Below are 20,792 nucleotides of genomic sequence, written 5' to 3'. Positions count from 1 at the left end.
AGAGCCATGGTTCCAAGGTAATTGCTTCTATTGATAGTTGTCTACTTTAGATGACCATAAAATGTTTAAGAAAGAAAGTGGTTTGCTTCAGGAAATCAAGGGCATATATTTGTAAGGACAACTTCTAATAAGAAAAACTGCAAATGACATTTTGGTTTACATAACGAATAAAATTTTGTACTTGATTTTAGACCCACAGATAATAGATTTATAGGCTTCTATAAATGTGCTGTGAGAAGTAAAATCTCAGTGTAGAGGATTGAGAATACTTGTAGAATAATACAATGCAAATACATTAGGAATTGGAAAAAATAAAGATTAAAATTAGACTTAAAATGACAAAAAATTTTGAATAGCAAATAATTTATGCAAAATATGTTACAAAATCTGGGATGCTAAATAGTTGATACAAGTAGTGTGTTTGACATTAGGTTTCATCTAAATTAGTAATATAGTTTGCTTTTTCCAACATTTACATCTTTTTTTCTTTCTGACTTTGTATATTTTCAACAATAATTTGATCTACGATTTTTAAGTTCATTCTTCTTGAAGCTGCTTTTAAAATTGCTGTGATGAACCTGCATAAAATTAGACTTTTGTAGGTACAATTTCTTTGGAAGAGATAAAAAATTAAAAGTTTGACATTGCTTTTCACTAATTCTTTTCCTCATTGTTTTTGATTGTATTTGACCCAGTAGATTGATATATTTGTGATCTATTTTTGATGTCATGAATATAAAATGACAATATAAAAAGCATTTCTTCTAGTGCAACAGTAATCAAAACTTGCAGTTTTATATTTAAAAAAAAAAGATCAAGAAGAATGTGTGATTACTGTAGATAAAGTAACAATATTTTCAAACAATAACCTGTGTCAATCAAACAACAGAAACAATTTGATTATTTCAGCCTCTGAAAAGTCAGGTTTTCTTAATTTCATTTGAATTAACTTTATAATACAATTGCGTAATCAATATATGATCTGGGCTGGTGTCAAATTACTCTGAGTTATTTGTCAGATAATTTGGAGGTGAATTCCATTATGGACAGCAATATAAATAATTTAGAATATATTAAGGATGTTTATAGTCTACTTGAGTGAAAGTTCTCCACCATGCTCATATTTATTTTGAATGAGCTGTAGATATTTAAAGTTCTCCCTTAGGAGAGAATTGATGTAGCACGCAATACAAAATATTTCATATATTTCCTTTGAAATGTTCCCAAAATATAATCTTACAGTTCTAAATGAAAAGTTGTCTTAAGAACCAGGCACATTTTGCATTGACTGATGGTTATTTTTAGGTAAACCACTTTGAGTTAATTAGGAGAAAATTTGCTACTGTACAAATTATTATGCTTTGTCCTCCCACCTTGGCCTGAACATAATGAGATGTAACAAAAGTTTTTCTTTGTCACTGGCAGCTGCCCTTTTAAGTGTATCAAAGTCTGTTGCTGTGGTTACGGCCTTTGTTTCCAGTAATGTTTTGTACATGCTTCCCCTCCCACCCTTAACAATGGTTATTCAAAAGAATAAAATAATGAGTCATTCATTCGGAAATATTTTGTTAAAATATCCCTCTTTATCATTACATTTCACTGCTTAGAAACTAGGCTGTAATTCAAGGCAACAGTTAAATCTGAGAACTGTTAAAAAAAAATCCTTGATTTTTTTTTCCATTTATAAGAAAAACCTGTCTATGTAATTGAAGAATCTCTTACAAGTCTGAACAATTAAATCCTTTTTGGTTAATGTATTATTTCTGGAACAAGTAGATAAAATTCTACGCAGTAAGCATTGTAAAAATCGTGCATGTTTCATACAGCACAGAATTTTAGAGTCAAGGTTTCTGGGCACAAAAGCAGTAACAAAACTGTCCCTACAAAACTGAGTAACTCTGAATAACACAAGAAATAATTTTTGTTAATTTAAAATTTTAGAAACTGAAATGTGTAAAGTTTGTAAAGTAAAATGTAATTAAATTATGGTACTGTATATACCAGTTGTTTCTATAATTGAAAATTTACAATATGAAAAATACATTAGCTCTGTACAGTTTTTACAGGTAGGTAGGATGAGTTTTGAAAAAAAAGATTCTTTTTTTTCAGGGTCATACTCCGTTTAAGTCAAAAAAATACTGCACAACTTAGCTAATTACAAAGTGTAGACTTAAAACAATTCATGTCTTCTTTATTTCATGAATTAATCTTGGATTTTTTTATTTGAACAGGGGATTTGTTTTGTTTTTAGAGTCCACAATGCATGAATCTTCCTCATTTTGTCCTTGAGGTTACAAAGTTTGGTAGCAATCCTTGGCTACCAATTAGCTCAGTTAAGCTAGCTGCTGTTTATGGTCACTGATTTGGCCAGCTGTTGTGATTGTGCTCAGGTCCAGCTCAGTCTCTAGGTGTGTTTCCAGCGTATCTTCCTGTAAATTCGTTTCAAAGGGCTTATGAGAGAGAAGTTCATGATGCATCCCACAGTAACTTATTGTGGGCTGGTCGTATGCCAGAAAGGTTGACACATTCATTGATAAAGGTATCTGGGGAAAAAAAATGACATGAGAAAAGTCAGTTATAAAAAGACAGACAACTTTAGGGGCAAGATTCAGAGACTGTGAAGTGCTGACCTGACTAACCTCTATGGTTGCTTCTGTGGTTCAGGTGTCCCCATGCTATCCTGCTAATGTCCTTTATTCTCAAGAAGTAAGCTCAGTGCAACAGTTTTAAAGTTTGGGGTGAAGCTGCTTAAGTATTAACTAGAAGCTTCAGATAAATAGTAGCCTAAGTGGTTCTGAAAATAATAAAATCTTTATTGGTATAGTCAGAAAATTGCCTTCCCTTACTGGGACAAAACAGTGTTTTTAGAACTAAGAAAATTATTTTTAATATTTGGTTAGGATACAAAAGTACAGTGGTTCTCAAACTTTAGCATGCATAAAAATCACCTCCCCCTTCTTTAACTTTCCATCCCCTTGCTCCCAAAGTTTCTCATTCAGTAGGTCTGAGGTAGGGCCTGGAATCTGCATTTCTTATAAGTTCCCACATGATGCTGGTGCTGTTAATCCACACACCACACTTTGAGAATCATTACAGAAGAGAATTGTCTAGTCAAGTAATTCTGGTAATTTTCTTACCCATAACTTCTTAATATTTATTTCATCATGAAGATTCCTTGAAATATTAATGTCTGTAGTTTGGTCCATATATCTAAAACTTAGAGTTTAGAGAACTCCCAGAAAAAATCTTTGGGTCCTGTGAAGGTCTAAAAAGCACCAAAGGATGATTCTAGTTTGAAGAAATCAGTGATATCAGTGAGAAAGGGACTCCTTTGCTAATGAAAGAAAGCAAGTTCCAAACATGGGAGGAAAAATCAAACATGACAATTATGAGCATAAGGGAAACATACATGTTACAGAGAAAGGGTAGTATGAAATATAATCAGTTGTCAAAGTCTAGAGATCATTCCTATTATTTTTTCAATATGATAAAAACTTGTCCTAAAAAGTAGGCAGATTTCAGGATCCTTCAGCCCTAATCTCAGTTAAATATCCTAATTACTAATTCATGTTGCTGAATTCCCTTGGATAAAAGCTTCTGACAGTCTTGTTTGGTAAACAGATAAAATATATTTCTATTTTAGAAGATCAGACTAAATTTCCTTCAGATCTCAGTTAAGATTAGAGCCCAAAGCTAAGAAAAATAGAATGACTAGGTTTAATTCTTTTATTAACTGCATCTTTACTTTCTTTCCCCTCCTCTCCATGCATTAGAATGCTCTTTACCTCTTCTCCTTCCATCCTTACCTTCTACTTACATTTATCTCTCCTTTAATGAAAATTGGTTGAGAAAATATTTCCTTGTTTTCTCTTCAATGAAAGTGTTCATTTCTTTTGAGATTATTTATTTTATGATTGTTTCCATGTGCCAAATGGGTAGAGATTAGTCCTCAGAGGCAGAAATATAATCCAGTTCATCAAATGAAATACTTGAGCAACCCTTTCTATGTACGTGGATTTTTAAAATTTGATTGCTTCTATGATAGGCATTTGGGTAGCCAAAAAATAAAATTTGAAACATGAAGTTATCTGATATGTGAATATAAAATATCATACACTAAAAAATGGCCAAGGTGATTGAAAGATCATGAAGAAAATGTTTAACAATAAAATAGGATATTGCCATTTAAAATAAATAAGAATTCCTGTTGTTACAGATGAAACAGCCCAAATAACTAAAATATATTATTATGTAAAAGTAATTATGCAGCATGAATAGAATGAGAAAACAAAAATAGAACTGTTATTGGACACATGAGTTTTATATTAGCCTCTGGGAAATCAATGCTCTGTAATGTGTTATAGGTCATATATCTGTAGAATTTTATATACTTGTTCTTATTTGTCATGGAAACTTATGCCTCATATATGCTGAATCATTTCTTACTTATTTGGAATTAACTCTGCTGTGAGTAATTTGTAATTTCTATGATCATGATTTATGAAAAATAATAAAGCATGATACATTTATACAATGTGTGTGTTTGTATGTGCACACACAATTTCCTAGTTTGATTTAATAACTAGAGGCTGCTGGTACCAGAATGCAAGTCTTAATTTGAAACATATCAATTAAATAGTTATCTCTGATTATTAAAAAATTCCACATATTTTCTTTAGAGTTTTTTTTATTGTTGGATGTCTTATTTTGAAACAGCTTATCCCATGATTATACTCTTTCAATGTAAAGGCACATTTTTGTGCATTTAAATATTTCTGAAATTTGGATGGTAATGAGCACCCACTGATAAACAATGTGGATGCTTAACATGTATTTTTTCCCTGCAATTAAAAGTGCATCTTAAAGTTGATGATATCTATGAAAAAAGTAACATAGTAAGATGTATCAGTAAGTAGAATTTAACAGCTAACCATTTCTGAAAACAGCATCAGAGTAGATTTTTCCCAGGTTGACTTAAATGGTTTTGAAAATCTAAGAAAGTTAGTATAGTATATATACACATGTGTATATATATGAGTACACACATATGTCAGCATACATATGTACAGATGCCCCATATATACATACTGTATACATACATATACATATATGTCTAATCTCATAGCTAATTATGATTTCAAAATCATTTAAATCAGGTATGGAAAATACACATTTTGGGGATACATTATTTTTGAACCACTATTACATACTTATGTTATCTGTATAAGATAGGTATGTAAATATGATAGCCATACCTATAGATGTATATATAATACGGTATATGTATGTACATGTGTGTACATTTACTCATAAATTTTTCAAGTTGAGTTCTGGTAAATTTTTGCTGAATTATGAAAATTTTGCACTGCCAATTTTGTTGGAATGGCCAATGAGATAATTTCTTTTTTATATAAAAGTGTTTGTTAAATTTAAGTAATTTCCTTCCCGATTTTTTGTTTCTAAGTATTTTATACAGATGTCCTGAAAGCCATGTTTGTTCTTTAGTGGCTAATCAGATGGATAAAAATTATTGAAGCTTTATGATACATGAGGCACTGTGCTTGACAATATTTAGAACCCAAATATTAGTGGATGTACTGATTACTGACCATATTTTACTGACCATAAAATATGGTCAGTAATTTTCCTTTTAAACATATATTGTTTCTATTAATTACTGTAGATAAGAATTCACTAGGTATTTTCTTTAAATATGATTGCTATAATGTATTTCCAAATATGTAGTTTAAAATAAATTTCATTTAAATTTAAAAGATTTAGTTCACTCTGTTGAGAAGATAACACTGAAAGACTACGCTCTTAGTAAACACTTATTAAAATAGAATATCCATGTAGTACAGAAATGTAATTTTTAAGCACTTTATTTTGTTTTTATGACATTGATTATACAAAATATAATGAATCCTCCATATAATAAAAGTAAATATAAATATAATGTTTGTTATCTAAATTTGTCTGGGAGGGATTTTTTGGTTCTAATTATTTACAAGGAGAAAATTATTTTTTTGTTAGAACAATTCTTCCTTATGAAACATATTACATATGTATATTTGTAATAGCTTTCCTTTTCCATATCAACTTATGTATTGAGCACTTCCTCCATGTAGGGTACTGGATTCTTACATAAGTTAGTTATTTCAGGTAGGAAGTCATATATTAAGTGTGTGACACATTTACTCCTCAAATAACAATACACCACTTGCTGCCCAACAACACAATAGTGCCTTAAGAGGTATACTTTAGTTCTTACAAGAAAGAGGGATTATCTGTTGCTTTCAAATTATAGTTAGTCATTTGGGAACATGACAAATGACAATTCATGGTAGTGGAATAATTTGAAAAAGGAGTATGAATGGGAGGAAACCTACTCATGTTTCAAATAAATTACCTAAAATATTAGAAAATTAAAATCTGCATATGGTATTTTCCACATCAGGGAAAACACTTGATCAGAGGTTTGGGCAACTACTGTAAATCCAGCAGTCTTTTTTGGGGTTTCAGTTTTGTTGGAAGAGTATGTCCTTGGCACCAAAAAGTGACTGGTGGTTGAGTAGTAATGCAGAAGGCTATCAGCTGGCATCATGCATTGTGAGGCTCATACATAATCTATGTAAATCCCTTCCTGTCACCAGGCCACAGTCAGTGCAGACTCTTCTACTTTTTCACATAACCATCAAGTGACTATATGTTGTTTTCCTTTTCTCTTTCAAGACTAATCTCTCTCTCTCTCTCTCTCTCTCTTTCTCTCTCTCTCCATTTTTACCTGATTTCTGTGAACATGCTCTCCCCTGCGGTTAGGGTGTTCAACAGTACAGTCCTGGTTTATAGTTTCTGTTCCATTTTGGACAATAAATCACTTAGCTTATATACCTGAAAGTCACCCAAATATGTTATTTCATAAAAAGAAGATAACCAGTGACCCTAGGTACCTGAGTAGCTAGTTGGGATTGTTCCAGGAAGAATAGTAGATTTAAATCTAATAAGGCATCTGCTTCCCAGACCTTTTGTTGGAAGGCTCTATAGTGTCTGTAGAGTCTTCCTGTCGTATCTTGCTGAAAGATAAGTGTCTTTCAGTGTATTTTAACCTAATAAACTCTTATTTATAATTACTTATGGTTTCCTTTAATCTTTTAAATTATTTTTTTCCAGGTAAGGTAATTATTCTTAAGGTGTAAATTGTAGAGATTCAGGGATATGAAAACTTACTCTCCAGAAATCATGATCATGTAAAGTCTGAGCTAAGAAATTGTTATATACTCTTCTAATGATCACAGGAGTAGCTGACCCATTATTTAGAAAATTCCCCTTAGGGAAAATTTCAATTCTGCTAAACTAGTGCTGTCTTGACATCAGTGATATTTGCCTCAGCAGTAATTTTCCAGTATCTATCTCAACATTAATGATATTTACCTTTCACATAAAAAAGCATAAGTTTAGATGAATAAAAATAACTAAATTACTAAAGATCTTTTCCCTATTCATATATAATATTTGAGCTTGTGATTATATAGGGTAAGAATAGCTTTATAAAGTTTCTAATTTGTGATTAAGTAAAAATAATCATTTTAAGCATATTCATTTATTGCATAAATAATATCTATATATATTTGTACAAATATATGTGTATATATACAAACATGCATATGTGTTTCTTGTCTTCTAATTAGTTGGCTAGAAGTCATTCAAGCATCTCTTCCGTTGGATAGCAAAGGTTATTTTAAGTACAAAATACTCTGAAGAACAGAAAACGATAGTCCTCTTTTGAGAGGGAATAAAAAAAGGCTGTTTTTTCCCTCTCTAATGTTCCCTCTCTAGCTTGCTTGTTAAGTGTTATTTCTGAATAGAGTTTTTAGTAAGTATACATATTTCTACTGATTATCTTTGAGATAATGCCTATGCTGTTCTCATATATCACAGGGGAAATCTTCCATTTTTTTTTAAGGCCAAATGTCATCTAGCAAGTATTCTGCCTCTCTAGGTTGTTGAAAGGATGATACTTTAGGGTTTTTGTAAGTATTGTTTTTTTATCATCTGCATATAGTGAAAGAAGCAGACTGAAGGGATTCATTTTTTGAGATGTAGCCCTTATCACTATCAGGACATATTTCTCTCTATTTGATGTTGGAGTCAGAGGCCTATTATCTTAATTTTGTTTTTCATCTATTAAACTTAATAAGTTTTCAATTGAGTTTATTTCTACTTAATAACATATGAAATAAGAAACAGGCCTTACAATCTTTTTCCAATTAATGAAATTTCTCTAATTTGCCTCTCAATCTGAGCTTACCATCCCTGAATCCAAATTGGCATTACTTCCCACTGCCCCCCTATTGTGTTCTGGGGAGTATTTAACCAGGTTATGTCAGCTTTGCCAATCTATTTTGACTCCTCCCTTTCTCTTGTTCCAAATGTCCCGTGATTTGCCAGTTACTTTCTTGATATCACTGACATGTACCCACCTCTCTCTCATCTCTGTTGCCACTATCTTAACTCAAAGTATCTTTACCTTGTTCACCTTAGTGACTGGAACTGGTCTTAGTAGAGTTGCCAATAAAACTACACATTTGTAAGTTCATCTTTGGAGAAGATTAGCTATATTTTTTGTTTAACTAAATGTATGCAACATGTAAAAAATAGTAAATGCTTTCTTCTTTTTTCTTTTCTTTTTTGGTCATATCTGAAGCATTACTTTTTGGAAAGAAGTGGAATTTGAAATATACTTTATTCAGGGAAATCAGCTTTCTTAAATAGATTATTTTATATATATACATGGTGTGTGTGTGTGTGTGTGTGTGTGTGTGTGTGTGTATTAACACCACTGCCTGTAAAATTCTCAATTTCCTTAAAGAAGTGTTTTAATTCTTAAAAATATACAACTTGGTGATGATTTTGTTCTTGTTCATTTTGATGCCTCTACCTTCTGTTTCATTTATGCTAATTGATTTTCATGACTAGCCTTGAGTTTTGCTTGGGTATGTGCAATTTGCTTTGTGTTTGGGGATTGGTTAGTAATATTTGTTCCAGTCCTATCAAGCATAATTTTTATATGTAGGCTGGTAGTTTTTACTTATAATCAAAATAGAAAGCTGCCTCTTTGGCATTATTTGAGTAATATTAAGAAACTCTTGACTGAAAATACCTTTCCTACTGGCTTAATTCCCAACTTAAAAATTTTATCACTAATTACTATTTTAGTTTCTAAGTGTTGAGGCACTTGTTAAAATTTATGTGCTATATGAAGAGAAATAGTGTAAGCAATTATCGCTCTCTAGCTTGGGTCCCTAGCAGAGCGTTAAAGTCTGCTTAGATGTTACCTCAAGTCCTCCTTTAATTTCTTTAGGATTTCTACAGTTGTTTCTCTATCCACCCACCTAGAGCAGCTGTGGACATTTGTTCCATCTCTTGGTTGACATCTGCTCAAACATGTCTCTAACATCCTCTTCATTATCTTCACTATTATTCATTGAGCATTTACTGTGTTTTAGGTACCATGCTATATGCTGAACTCAGGTCATCTATTTTAAGCCTTCCGAGACCACTGGCAGTAAGATAAATATAATTGTCCCCATTTTACAGTTGAGAAAACTAATATAGTTTCAATAATTAGTCTAAAATCACTCACCTAGTGAGTTGTATAAGTTGTTGCTTGACTTCTTAACCACTATATTTCACTGCCTATTTATCACTCTATCTAATTCACACTGGCCTTAAAGCCTAGAGCGGTGAAAACAATATAATGCCTCTGATACTATTTAAACACCAATTCTCAACATTTGGGTCTTATTTCCAGTAGTGTGAACACTATGATTTCCCATGCTTTACAGCAGTTTTATGATGCTGCTTTGCACATTGGATCTTCAGGAAAGAAACATATAGTTTATCATGGAGTAATGATGTGGTTAGATGGTAACAGCTCAAAATCAGAATTCTCTGCTTCTTACTGAACTCATATTGGCTTATACGAGGGATGAGGAGAGGAGTCCAATCTGGAGAACATTCAGAACTGGGAAAGGAACCCTAAATATACTCTGGTATACACATTTGTGTAAAATTGTTCAGGAAGACTTTCAGGGATTTTAAAGTTAAATTTCTGTGTTGACTTGAAAATTGATAGACATTTTCCAATTAAATTACATTAGCTTTTCTTTTTAACAAGATATCTAAAAAGTTAGAAACTTCAATTAGTCTGTAGTTTGATTATTTTTTTTCATATTAAACTATACTCGTCTTGATTCCTTTCTGTATGTGAAACATTTCTGGTTAGATGTTTGCAAGACAGCAGGACTGGGGAAATGGAGAACAAACATGAAGACACAATTTCTGCTCTCTGACAAAAATCGTAGGCTAGTCAGTGTTGGACAAATAATGCAAAAGAGTAAAGGAAGGCAATGGATGGAGTAGGCTGGGAGACAAGATATAGAGTATGAATGTATAAGAATATTTATACTGTGCTCTGATTGGTTGATTCTACTAATTATATCATCCATCCTTTCTGGGTGCAAAATGAAGTAGCCATCTTTTTGATTTGAAAATAATGTTGCTACTTTCCAGATTTATTGGTGAGAATCAATATTGCTGAGAAGTGATTCAATATTTACTTTTATGGACTCTCCCACAGAGATAATATATTTGACCTTGAACTGATTTATTTGTTTGAATATCAATCTATCTCCTGGAACTCTTTAGCATTCCAATGGTTAATTGGTGTCAGTACAACAGACTTTTGGATCATTAATTTTAATTATCTTGATTCTACTAATAAAGTATTTAAAAAAATTTTTTTAAAGTATTTAAGAGCTTCAATTTATATTATCTATCTTTAAACTTTAAAAAACCTAACTTTCTATTAATAATATAAAAATTATATTTAACATTCTTAACTATAAATATTTTTATATTTTCTTAATAGCTAAATTGCCACTTAAAGTAGCAATTACTATCCTGATGTCGCAAGTACAATCTTCGCTTGATATCTGTGGAGGATTTGTTCAGGACACCAGATACCAAAATCCATGGATGCTCAAATCCCTTTTATCCAACAGTGTAGTATTTGCATTTAACCTATGCTTATTCTCCCTTATACTTTAAGTCATCTCTAGATTACTGTAGATGTATTAATTGTATTAATAGCTATGTATTAATACCCAATACAATGTATATGTTATTTCAATAGTTGTTATACTGTATTGTTTTTTATTTGTATTATTTTTATTGTTGTATTATTATTATTATTTTTTGAATATTTTCAACTCACAGCTGGTGGAATCCATGGATGTAGAACCCATAGATATGGAGGGCAGACTGTATAGGATTATAAGGCAGGAACTTAATATGAATTTAAAATTTTTCCAGTGTCTGTAATTTAACAATGATGTAATAGAGAACATTGTTTTCAGGAACATAATAATTCTTCTAGTGCTTTTGTGTGATAAGTACATTATAGTGAACTCTTGCAGAGTGAAATCATACAGTGAAAAAAAATTGAGTTCTATTTGAAGGGTCACAGTTCTTGTACCAAAATGCATTTAGAGTAAGAAAAAAAATTTCTGAATTTTAGTGCCTTTATGTGTGTCTTGCAAATTTGTATTTTAGTAGTGCCCCAGACCATCTAAGTAATGGGAAGAATCTTATAAAATGCAGGTCCTCTTATCTTTTCAATTAAAAAAAAAGTATTTAAATGATGTAGACACTTTTGAGTATTTTTTGTGTTTTACAAAACACTTTGTTTCTCAACAAGAAATAAATAGGAATTGGCTATATGCATTGTTTTCATAAATTCACGTGCTAGTTTTTACAAAATCAAATAGAAATGTTCATTCATTTATGTTTGCACTCATTCTTTCAATGAAGGTTTGCTGAATGCCCTCTCTGGGCCTGGGGGCTAGATGCTGGGGATACACAAAGTCCTTGTCCTCAAGGCTTCTGGATGGAACATAAGCCATTCTAACACATGCCTAGCAAGTGGAAGAGAGAGGACTCCATGTGGGAAGAGCATTTCTCATCACCCCAATTGGCATCTCTCAATTTTTCACTCATTCATTCACTCACCCATCCACTCATTCTTGTTCTTGCTCTCTGAGTTATCAAAGTATTTCCTCAGTACTACTTTTATAGTATGTATATTTTTAAGTTTTGTCTTTATTTGCATATATATTTTATCTCATAGTAGACCATAATCTTCTTGAGCACAAAAATCTGTAATCGTATTTCTCCATGCCTTATATTGTCTCATATGGTCCCCTAAATTTAATAAGCACTAAGTGGGTACTTCCTGAATGAATGAATATTTGAATGAATGAAGTAGGAGAATAAGGGGTATTTAGTATAGTCTGGGAAGAAATTGAATCCTTTGCCCTAGGATGACTGGGCTTTATGGAAACTATGACTGAGACAATCTATTAAAGTCTAATTATGTCATGATCCAAGCTATCATGTTTCTAGGTTAGAGGAAGAAGGCTAATTGAATTAGCAAAAATCCACACTCATGATTAGGCACATAGCACTGCATTATAATGTTTGAGATTTGCCTTTTAAACATTTTATTTTACTTTAATTACATTTAAACTTTTGATTATTTTTATTTTAAAATTTTATGTTGTATTTTAAAATTATTTTGATATATTTATAATATAGAATGTATTACTTTTATATTTAATTGTAGAAAACTTTAAAAAAGAATATTAAAATAAAATAATCATTCCTTAATTTGGTGATTTTCCTCCTCTAAATTTCAAAATGTTATGTCTATGATTTATCCTCTAATACCTTCCACATCTGCGTTTTTCAAACTCTTTAGTGCTTACTAGAAGCGCTGCTTATGATCTCCAGGAGTTTGATGCACCTGCCAAATTAGCTCTTCCAGTAATGGATGCTTCCTTGGACCCTTCTGTGTTAACCTCTGTTTTATTTTTGTAGTGCCAATGAAAAGTGATGTTTCTCTTCTAGCGAGGCAAAGCAAAATCCCCCAAACTGTGTTCATTTGCATGCAAATCTTTCTGCACAGCCCGACACTTGCTAAATTGGCACTATTGCCAGGTAAAGTGATGAGACCTAAATTGAGACTATGGCTCAAAGGCGCCACTAATCTTGGTGCTGTGTTTCCAAATCTGTTTCTTCATACTGCTGTGCAATGAGGTGCAGTTGCTAATCAGTTTGAAAGTAATCTCAATTTTTTTTTTTGCTTTTTTTTCCCCTTTGAAATTGTACTTAAAGTAGTCCACTCATGGATCTTATAATAATGATACAGCAGTTGATGTTTTTGGCCTAGGTTTGTATTTAAGTACATGAGAATGAAAATCACTAGTTATGTTAAACATTACAAAACAAACAAACATACAACAAATAACAGTGTTTGGTACTGTTATAATAGTGAAAAGAACTCTGTCTATGACTGATAAGGGCATTTTTGTCTCACAGAGAGGCTCTGTATGGGATGACCCTGAACATTGGCATTTACATTTGGTGTTCTGTCATGACTTCTAATAGCTCACTTGCTTTCCAACTGGCTTTTCCCTCCTCACTACCTTAATTTAGTCTTGGCATTCGTCATACAGACTCTGCATTTCTGACATGCCCAATCTAGAGAGCTTGTCCTAGACAAGCTTTGGCAAGACTGATATTCCAGGTTCCTTGGAGGCTGGATTTCCTGTCTAGGATGTAGAAAGCAGCACTGAATCCTAGTAGCTGTCTACCAATCAAATAGACTTTCAAATGATGTAATTACTTATTGATTAGCATTGAATTTTTCTTCAACTTTGTTATTAGATCAATTCAGATTTTGGTTGAGATTATCTCCCACCTGAGTTGATATTCTATATACTAAAACATTTGACAAGTTGCATGAAAATCCTGCACTTGTTTAGTTCAGATAACATTGTTTTATGAAAATCTCTCAGATGAATTTGATTCTGTAGGGATGAGCTCCTGCTATAATTTCTTCAGAATTTACATTTACATACACATAAGTATGAAATAATATATATTGTTTCTTCCATCCCTTCATTCATCCATTCACTCATCCATTTATCCATATTCCTAGCCATCTATTCATTATTGAGTATCCTAAGGATCTTGAATGGACAAAACCAATTCCCTGGTTTTACAAGCAAGCCATTGTAAAACACTATTTTTCCCAGGCAAATGGAATTATATGTAGGGTATGATGGGAGTGGAAGGAAAGATCATCTGCCATTGCTGTGAGGCTTTATATAGATAACACCCTGTTTGAGCTGGCCAGGTTGTTCTCATTTTTATATTGCTATTATTTCATTGATATTAACACTATCTATCTCTCTGGATTATAAATTTAATAGAAAATAAAGACTTCTCAGGGCTTGTGCGGGCTTGTGTATTAGTAAAAGTTTGAAAATTCTTGTTAGTGGAAAGACTGGCAGGGCACAAAACTGCTTTTCACAGACAAAGTTTATATATTGATATGTTTATAATGAAGATATAATAAGGGCTGAGCTAATATATACAGTTAATCTAATTTGTTTTTCAAATTTTTATGACAACAATATAAACTTTAAAAAAAGTAAGTTCTGACAATATGACTCTTATTATTATGCAGTAAAATACTTCTTGTTGACATTTAAATGAAGATCAACTCTAAATTGTGTTAGTACATATAAAATATGTGAGGGTAATTATCCTTGGATTGATTGGAGGTAATATTAGAGGTGGAAAGTATCTGGATCTTCTAGTGTCTTAGGTGTGCTGTCTCGTTTAGTTTTAGTCTCTCTTTTTTTTCCCCACAGTTAAATCTAGCATTCATAAACTATTATTTTCTAGGGTTCATTTTCTTTTACCTTGCTTCACAGGATATGGTATATGTAGTTTCTTAGAAATAATAAATGAGCTTAATGGTTGTATCTTTGATTAGTGTTATGTGATCAGCCACCTATATATGCAGATAATTCTTTCAACAATGGGTTTGATCAAAACTAATTAAAAGATAAATTCCATAATGAAAAAATATGAGGTGTTATTTCTTAATTATCCATCTGTTTCATTAACAATACAATTATTTAGTTTCAACACAATGTTCAAAATAGATATCAAATGCAATTTAAAAAATCAGAATAATTTAGGCCACATGTGGATAGTACAACTGAATCTCAAGGTAGCATAACAATCTTCAGTATTAGGATACCCTACTCAAAGAATATTTTATCTCCTTTTAACATAGCTTGACATTCAGTGACATACAAGGTACAAATATAAAATAATATGATGGAATTTTATGTAAGAATTTTAAACTGGTTTCCTTACTGTTAAGTCCTATAATTTATAATGCCAATCAATAACCTGAATGAATAAAATCAGCAACGAATAAAAGGATGAACCTTAATTTATAAACATATATTTAAAGTAGATTCTCTATGGGATATATGATTCTCCATGAAAAAGTTTAATTTTATACTTTTTTGGGATAATAGTAATAATTCATCATTTCTCATTCTATCTACTCTGTTATTATCTATTATGAAAGTTATCAAAGCATCTGTTATCAAAATATTAAGTATAGAAAGGAAGAACTGATCATGAATTTTGAAAAAAATATCTGATTAAGTAAATCTAATGTAGGATTAGGAAATTTAACCTAATCTAAGAAGTCAAATGATGTTTTATTTTCTTATGGCTAAAGAAGACATTCTCACTTGAATTAACCTGAGAGAATAATTATAAATGATGTTTAAATTAATATATATTTTAATATTTGGTTCTCCATTTCAGATTTAGCTTTAAAACATATTAATGGCATTTGGATATTCTATGAGATAATAGAAGAATTTGCAACTTGGTAATTGTTAGTGACTTTTTCCCAGCAGGAGCATCTTTGGTGTTATTTTCCTATTACTTTCCTTCTCTGTATTTGTGGAATTCTCACTGTAGGTACAAAATTGTGCCAAACATTTGAAGATAGCTTGAGGAACAATACATACAAGGGTAGATTGTCTTCTGTCTCTGAGCTATCACCATTCAGAATATGTAAATATAAAGTTAAAAAATAATAATTAAATTTGAGCCTAGTTATAAATATAGGTGTGAAGAGAGAATGCTTTCAATGAATTCTCCTTTAGAAGAAAACACTGGAGCCCCTGATTCTGCTTTCTCCCTGAGAATTGTTGTCAAAACAAGATAACTCTTCCTTGAACTGGCATTGACCTTGGAAACTGACTATATATATTCCCAACTGAATGGACTGTGTCCCTCTCTCTTCCTAATAGTGAACTGATTAGATTTTTCTTACCTTTATTTTTATTTTTCTCTCCATATTCTATTTTAGTTTGCTCCAATTATTTATATTTTAATAAAATATTTGTAGCTTTTATAAGTAAATCAAACTCTTAAAAGTATGTAGTAGGAACCATCCCAAATGCCTGTGGGAAGAACTAATGTATTTTGGATGGCCTATTTGTTTATTTTAATGATTTCTTAAATTTTTATTAAAGAATATGAAATTGAGACATGTATGTATATGACAGGGTAGGCAGAAATCCACACAGTTGCTTAATAAATGCACTAGGTTCTTACTGTTGAGCTGCTATTACTATCTAGTATCTGAATAATTCTTAGTTTCTTCTGAAGGAAAATTAAAAAAAATATATAAAGTAAGAACATACAAATTCTAAAATATAAGAACATTTCACATATACTTCAAATGTAGTTATAATTCCAAGGACATTGTTGAAAAGTGTTGAGGTAGACAGTGAAGAGTAACACAATGGGGTAGGGTGATTCTGTTTTAGAGATGGAGGGGTGGCAAGAAAAACAGGACTATATCTTTCTGACAATGAGACCTCATTTCCTAGATAGTAGCCCCATGAAAGAACATTGAACAAATTAATGGACCTGCTTCCTAACCATTATATTGATTGCTTGGTCCTTACAATGTGTTCAATGAAAAGGCAGCTCCGTGGCTTATATTTGTGTTGTGGTGCTGAGCCTGCACTTTAGATCCTTTCCTTTTACTTGAGGACATTAGCAATGTGGTTTTGAAGAAAAGAAGAATCTCTCTCTAATAAATAGGTGGACCCATGGGTATTTAAAGGGATTTAAAGTTCAAGAAGTTTAATAATGCAGAAGTCTTTATACCAAGATGTTTAGTGGTCCCCTGATCATACTTGCCCCTTCTGACCCTTAGGTGAACACCTGCTTTATTGTCAGAACACACAGATGGTTTCCGGTAGAGCATGTGACTATCATAGAACTGCCTGCTGGTTCAGCATTCCAGTTAACTCTTCAGGAACTTAATTTCACTGATGTAATTAATACATGAGGCTAATGGCTCCTAGCCACCAAAATTTGATCAGTCTCTTGACTCATAATATTGTGGTCCATGCTCTGTACTACTCAGTTTAGAGAGTGCTTACACCAGTTCCATGGCTGATATCTAATCTGTAAGATCTCCTTCAACACTCAAATTCTGAAATTCTCTTCTCTATGCTGATGTAGAATAAGTGCTTTATTTTATCTTTTAAAAAAAGCATTTATCTTTGGGAGGAAAGTCTCTTCCTGGAAATAATATATTACTATCTCATTCTTGTGAGGTGTTTTCCTCCTGTGAACCAGCTGAGTTATTCATAGACTCAATGCCTCCCTAAGAGGCCTGTGGAGTAATTGATAATTTGGTAGGAAAGAAGGTGATTCTCAACTTCTTAGTATGGTAAGTGCATTTCTAGATACTGGGGCCCTGAGTGTAGCTCTTTTAAAAATCTGCTTGGGGGTTTAGGGTTTTAAACTTGTGCCAGGAGTGATATTGATTAAGCATTTTCTGCCTTGCCCATTAGCTCTTCCGTCTGTTCAGTGCTGTAGTGAAATCACGATTTGTGCCATGGAAATCACTGAGGCAATAAATCTAGCACTTATGACTTCAATGCATTATTGAGAAGAAAGCGCAGATGGACTACAAGGGAGCAAGCAGTTGTTAAAACCAACTAATATCTTTGATAATTAATAAATGTATCAGGGGAAATGAATAGCAAATGAAGGAGTAGTTGATTTAATTTTTAACTAAAATGCAGTGTGAAAATTCTCTGGTTTGTAATTTAAAAAAATTTCTCCATAGCATTGAAAGAAAACCTTTTGGTTCTTGAGAATGTTGACTGCAATCTCACTGGCATTGTACTGGCAAAAGGATTAACATTATCCATGTCATCTGCAATCACTTTGGGTCTAGCTTAAACTTCTAACCAAGGTAGGATAGGTATTCCTATTTGTTGAATACTAGCTAAGTTTCAGGAACTGCACTATGTACTGGTAGTTCAAAGAAAATGGAAGCATGAGTACTGTTTTCAAGGAGCTCCAAGCTTCTCTAAGAAGGATCAATGCATATAAATGTAAATAGTAAGCTTAACCTTTAATGGGGTTATGCATTGACTCTAGGAGAGGGCATGACCAGCTCTGGTAGGCTGGGGTCAGGAAAGGCCTCAGAGAAGAGAGTCCCAAGTTGAGCCTTGAAGGAAGAGTAGGCACTCACTTGGAGAAAAATAGGAAGACCATTCCAGGCAGGCACAGAAGTATGAGACAGCATAGCTGGTCCAGGGGACTAGAACTACTCCAAATGGCAGGAACAAAGGATGTATATGGAGGAGCAGCAACAGATATACATATTGGTTATTGGAATACAGGTTATGGCAAAGTGGTAGGTGAGAGATGATGAGAACCTGAGGTCAGGTATTAGCAATGGGGATGGAAAGAATGGGTTAATATCCACCACTTACTAGATTGGTGACCTTGGACAAGTTAATTAACCTCTCTGAGTGACAATATTGGTATTTGTTAAATGTATATAATAATCTCTACCTTATAGTTTTGTTGTTAGCAATAGAGATAATACACATACGTTTTCTGGAATAGTAAGTTCTCAATAAGTGAAAGACATGATTGTAATATTATTACTGATTCATTGAAACACTCCATCATGTCCTCTTTTCTTTCTCTACAAAGTTCACTGCTTGTCACTCTCATATCACTGTTCAATATACAGATGAAATGAGCTCACATAATTAAGCATTTTTAAAATGCTCTGCCGAGTCATTTCTCCAATAATTATTACTGTTGCTACATTAATCTATATTTCAGATGCAATCAAATTGAAGTGCTCAAAAATTTATAACCTCTATCAGAACTGCAGGAAGGAGAGAGAAACACTTGGACATTATTAGAATTGTTAGCTTATTAGTAGAAAGTATCATAGTTTAAGTGTCAAATATATGACTACTGTAAATACAAGGGACTGAGAATTCTAGTATATTAATAGGATACTGATGTATTGTTTAGCTTTAGGCAGGTTACTTAGCCTTTTCTATGCACATCTATAAAAGGAGGAAGATGATTCCTCCTGAATACATACCAATGAGCAGGCTTAAGCATAAGAATGATAAATAATAAAATAATGAATTTCCTCTATGAGGAGAATGAAACTCATGTCAGCAGATTTATTTTGATGTTGGGACTTAACACTCTAAGTGGGAATTATATGCATAGGTCAGTGTTTTCATTAATGTCAGTTTCTTCAAAAATATTCCTGACTTCCATAATTTTGCTCTATACTTCAGTTTTGTTTTAAATTGTAAACAGCAAAATCTCTGTGAAAAGTAGAAATTAACCTGCTGATGCTTCTCTTTCCACCCCCATATAAATGCTGTAAAATAAATGGAAAAACACAATTTCAAAACCTAATCCAGCAAAAAATGTCTCTAACTTGCAAAACAATCCCTTAGGTTATGTAAAATGGATAATTTCCTTTCTTGAGAAGAGAATTTCTTATTATGTAAAGAAATGCAAGCATTTGGGGTTGTCACCCATCCTGGTTTCCTCTTGCTACCTCCTCCTGTCTCACTGGATCCTATCATGAGCCAGGTTAAATTCTACCCACAGTATGAAGACTTTGGAAAAAACCCAAACACCCCCCAAAAAGTTTTACAACCAGCTTCCTCTGAACTATATTTTATTCCTCTCCCTTAACATGCTGCTGTGTGTTAGTGACTACCTTATGAATTATGTCTTATCTTCCCAATTATATCACAGAGCCTTAAGAACAACTACTTTGCTTTTTCTATTGTTTTGCTTGTCCTCAGGAGATATTTATGGATTTATTGGCTTTCTTGGGGCTTTCTAAACCTATATATAAAAGTTTTACCGAGATTGCACCTCTCTTAGAGCTTACATCCTGGCCCTGTCCTATCGCTGTTTTCCTTCTGCGGTCATGGCAGAGAGTTGGGCAGCAAGCTGAGGCATGGCTTGCATGGCCATGATAGCTGTGTTTATGGTGGTTCCTTAAGTTCCTAGGACTCTTTCTCTTGTTCTATAAAGCAGAGTTTCTTGAGCACAGCATGTGCTCATAAGTCAACCTCAAATACATTGCCACACAAAAAATACAGCCAGCAGAGCATCAGGGAAACCAAATGGGGAATGCAAATCTTGTCTCTGAAACTTATAAATATGGATTATGCCTTGTCTTCCCAGATATTATGAATTATTGGTGGCTTAAAATTCATGGTGTAGGTTCTAGTTGAAGTGGATTAAGAGTGTCTTAGAAATTGTATCCAAATTTCAGAAAACTCTTAAGGGGAGCCAAATTATACCAGTGTTCTAAGTCACATAATCAAATGAAGTGGTCTGCGGCATTGCATCGGCATTTTCTGTCTCTCTCTGCTTTTGCATGCACATAATTATATGTGGCCTGCTAGCCTTGCCCTGGATTTTGAGGACTATGATGTTAAGAAGACATCAGAAAAAATAGTATAAACCATAATAATTCCCTT

The 20,792-nt window shown here is 32.6% G+C and overlaps 2 protein-coding genes across 2 annotated transcripts in view; one reads left to right on the top strand and one right to left on the bottom strand.

The window, feature by feature from the left end:
• The window catches only part of CTNNA3 (catenin alpha 3), a 1,449,816-nt gene that overhangs the window by 435,029 nt on the left and 993,995 nt on the right, over positions 1-20,792 (top strand). The gene's annotated exons all lie outside the window — the stretch shown is intronic.
• LRRTM3 (leucine rich repeat transmembrane neuronal 3) overlaps positions 347-20,792 on the bottom strand; it is a 161,997-nt gene continuing 141,551 nt past the window's right edge. The window contains exon 3 of the mRNA XM_045568381.1: positions 347-2,543. Within this exon, the coding sequence (XP_045424337.1) occupies positions 2,334-2,543 (210 nt within the window). The 3' untranslated portion in view covers positions 347-2,333. The remainder of the gene's footprint in view (positions 2,544-20,792) is intronic.

Source organism: Lemur catta, chromosome 14, assembly GCF_020740605.2.
Source record: "Lemur catta isolate mLemCat1 chromosome 14, mLemCat1.pri, whole genome shotgun sequence".
In the NCBI taxonomy this organism is placed as follows: domain Eukaryota; kingdom Metazoa; phylum Chordata; class Mammalia; order Primates; family Lemuridae; genus Lemur; species Lemur catta.
This window is presented reverse-complemented; position numbering and strand designations above follow the sequence as displayed.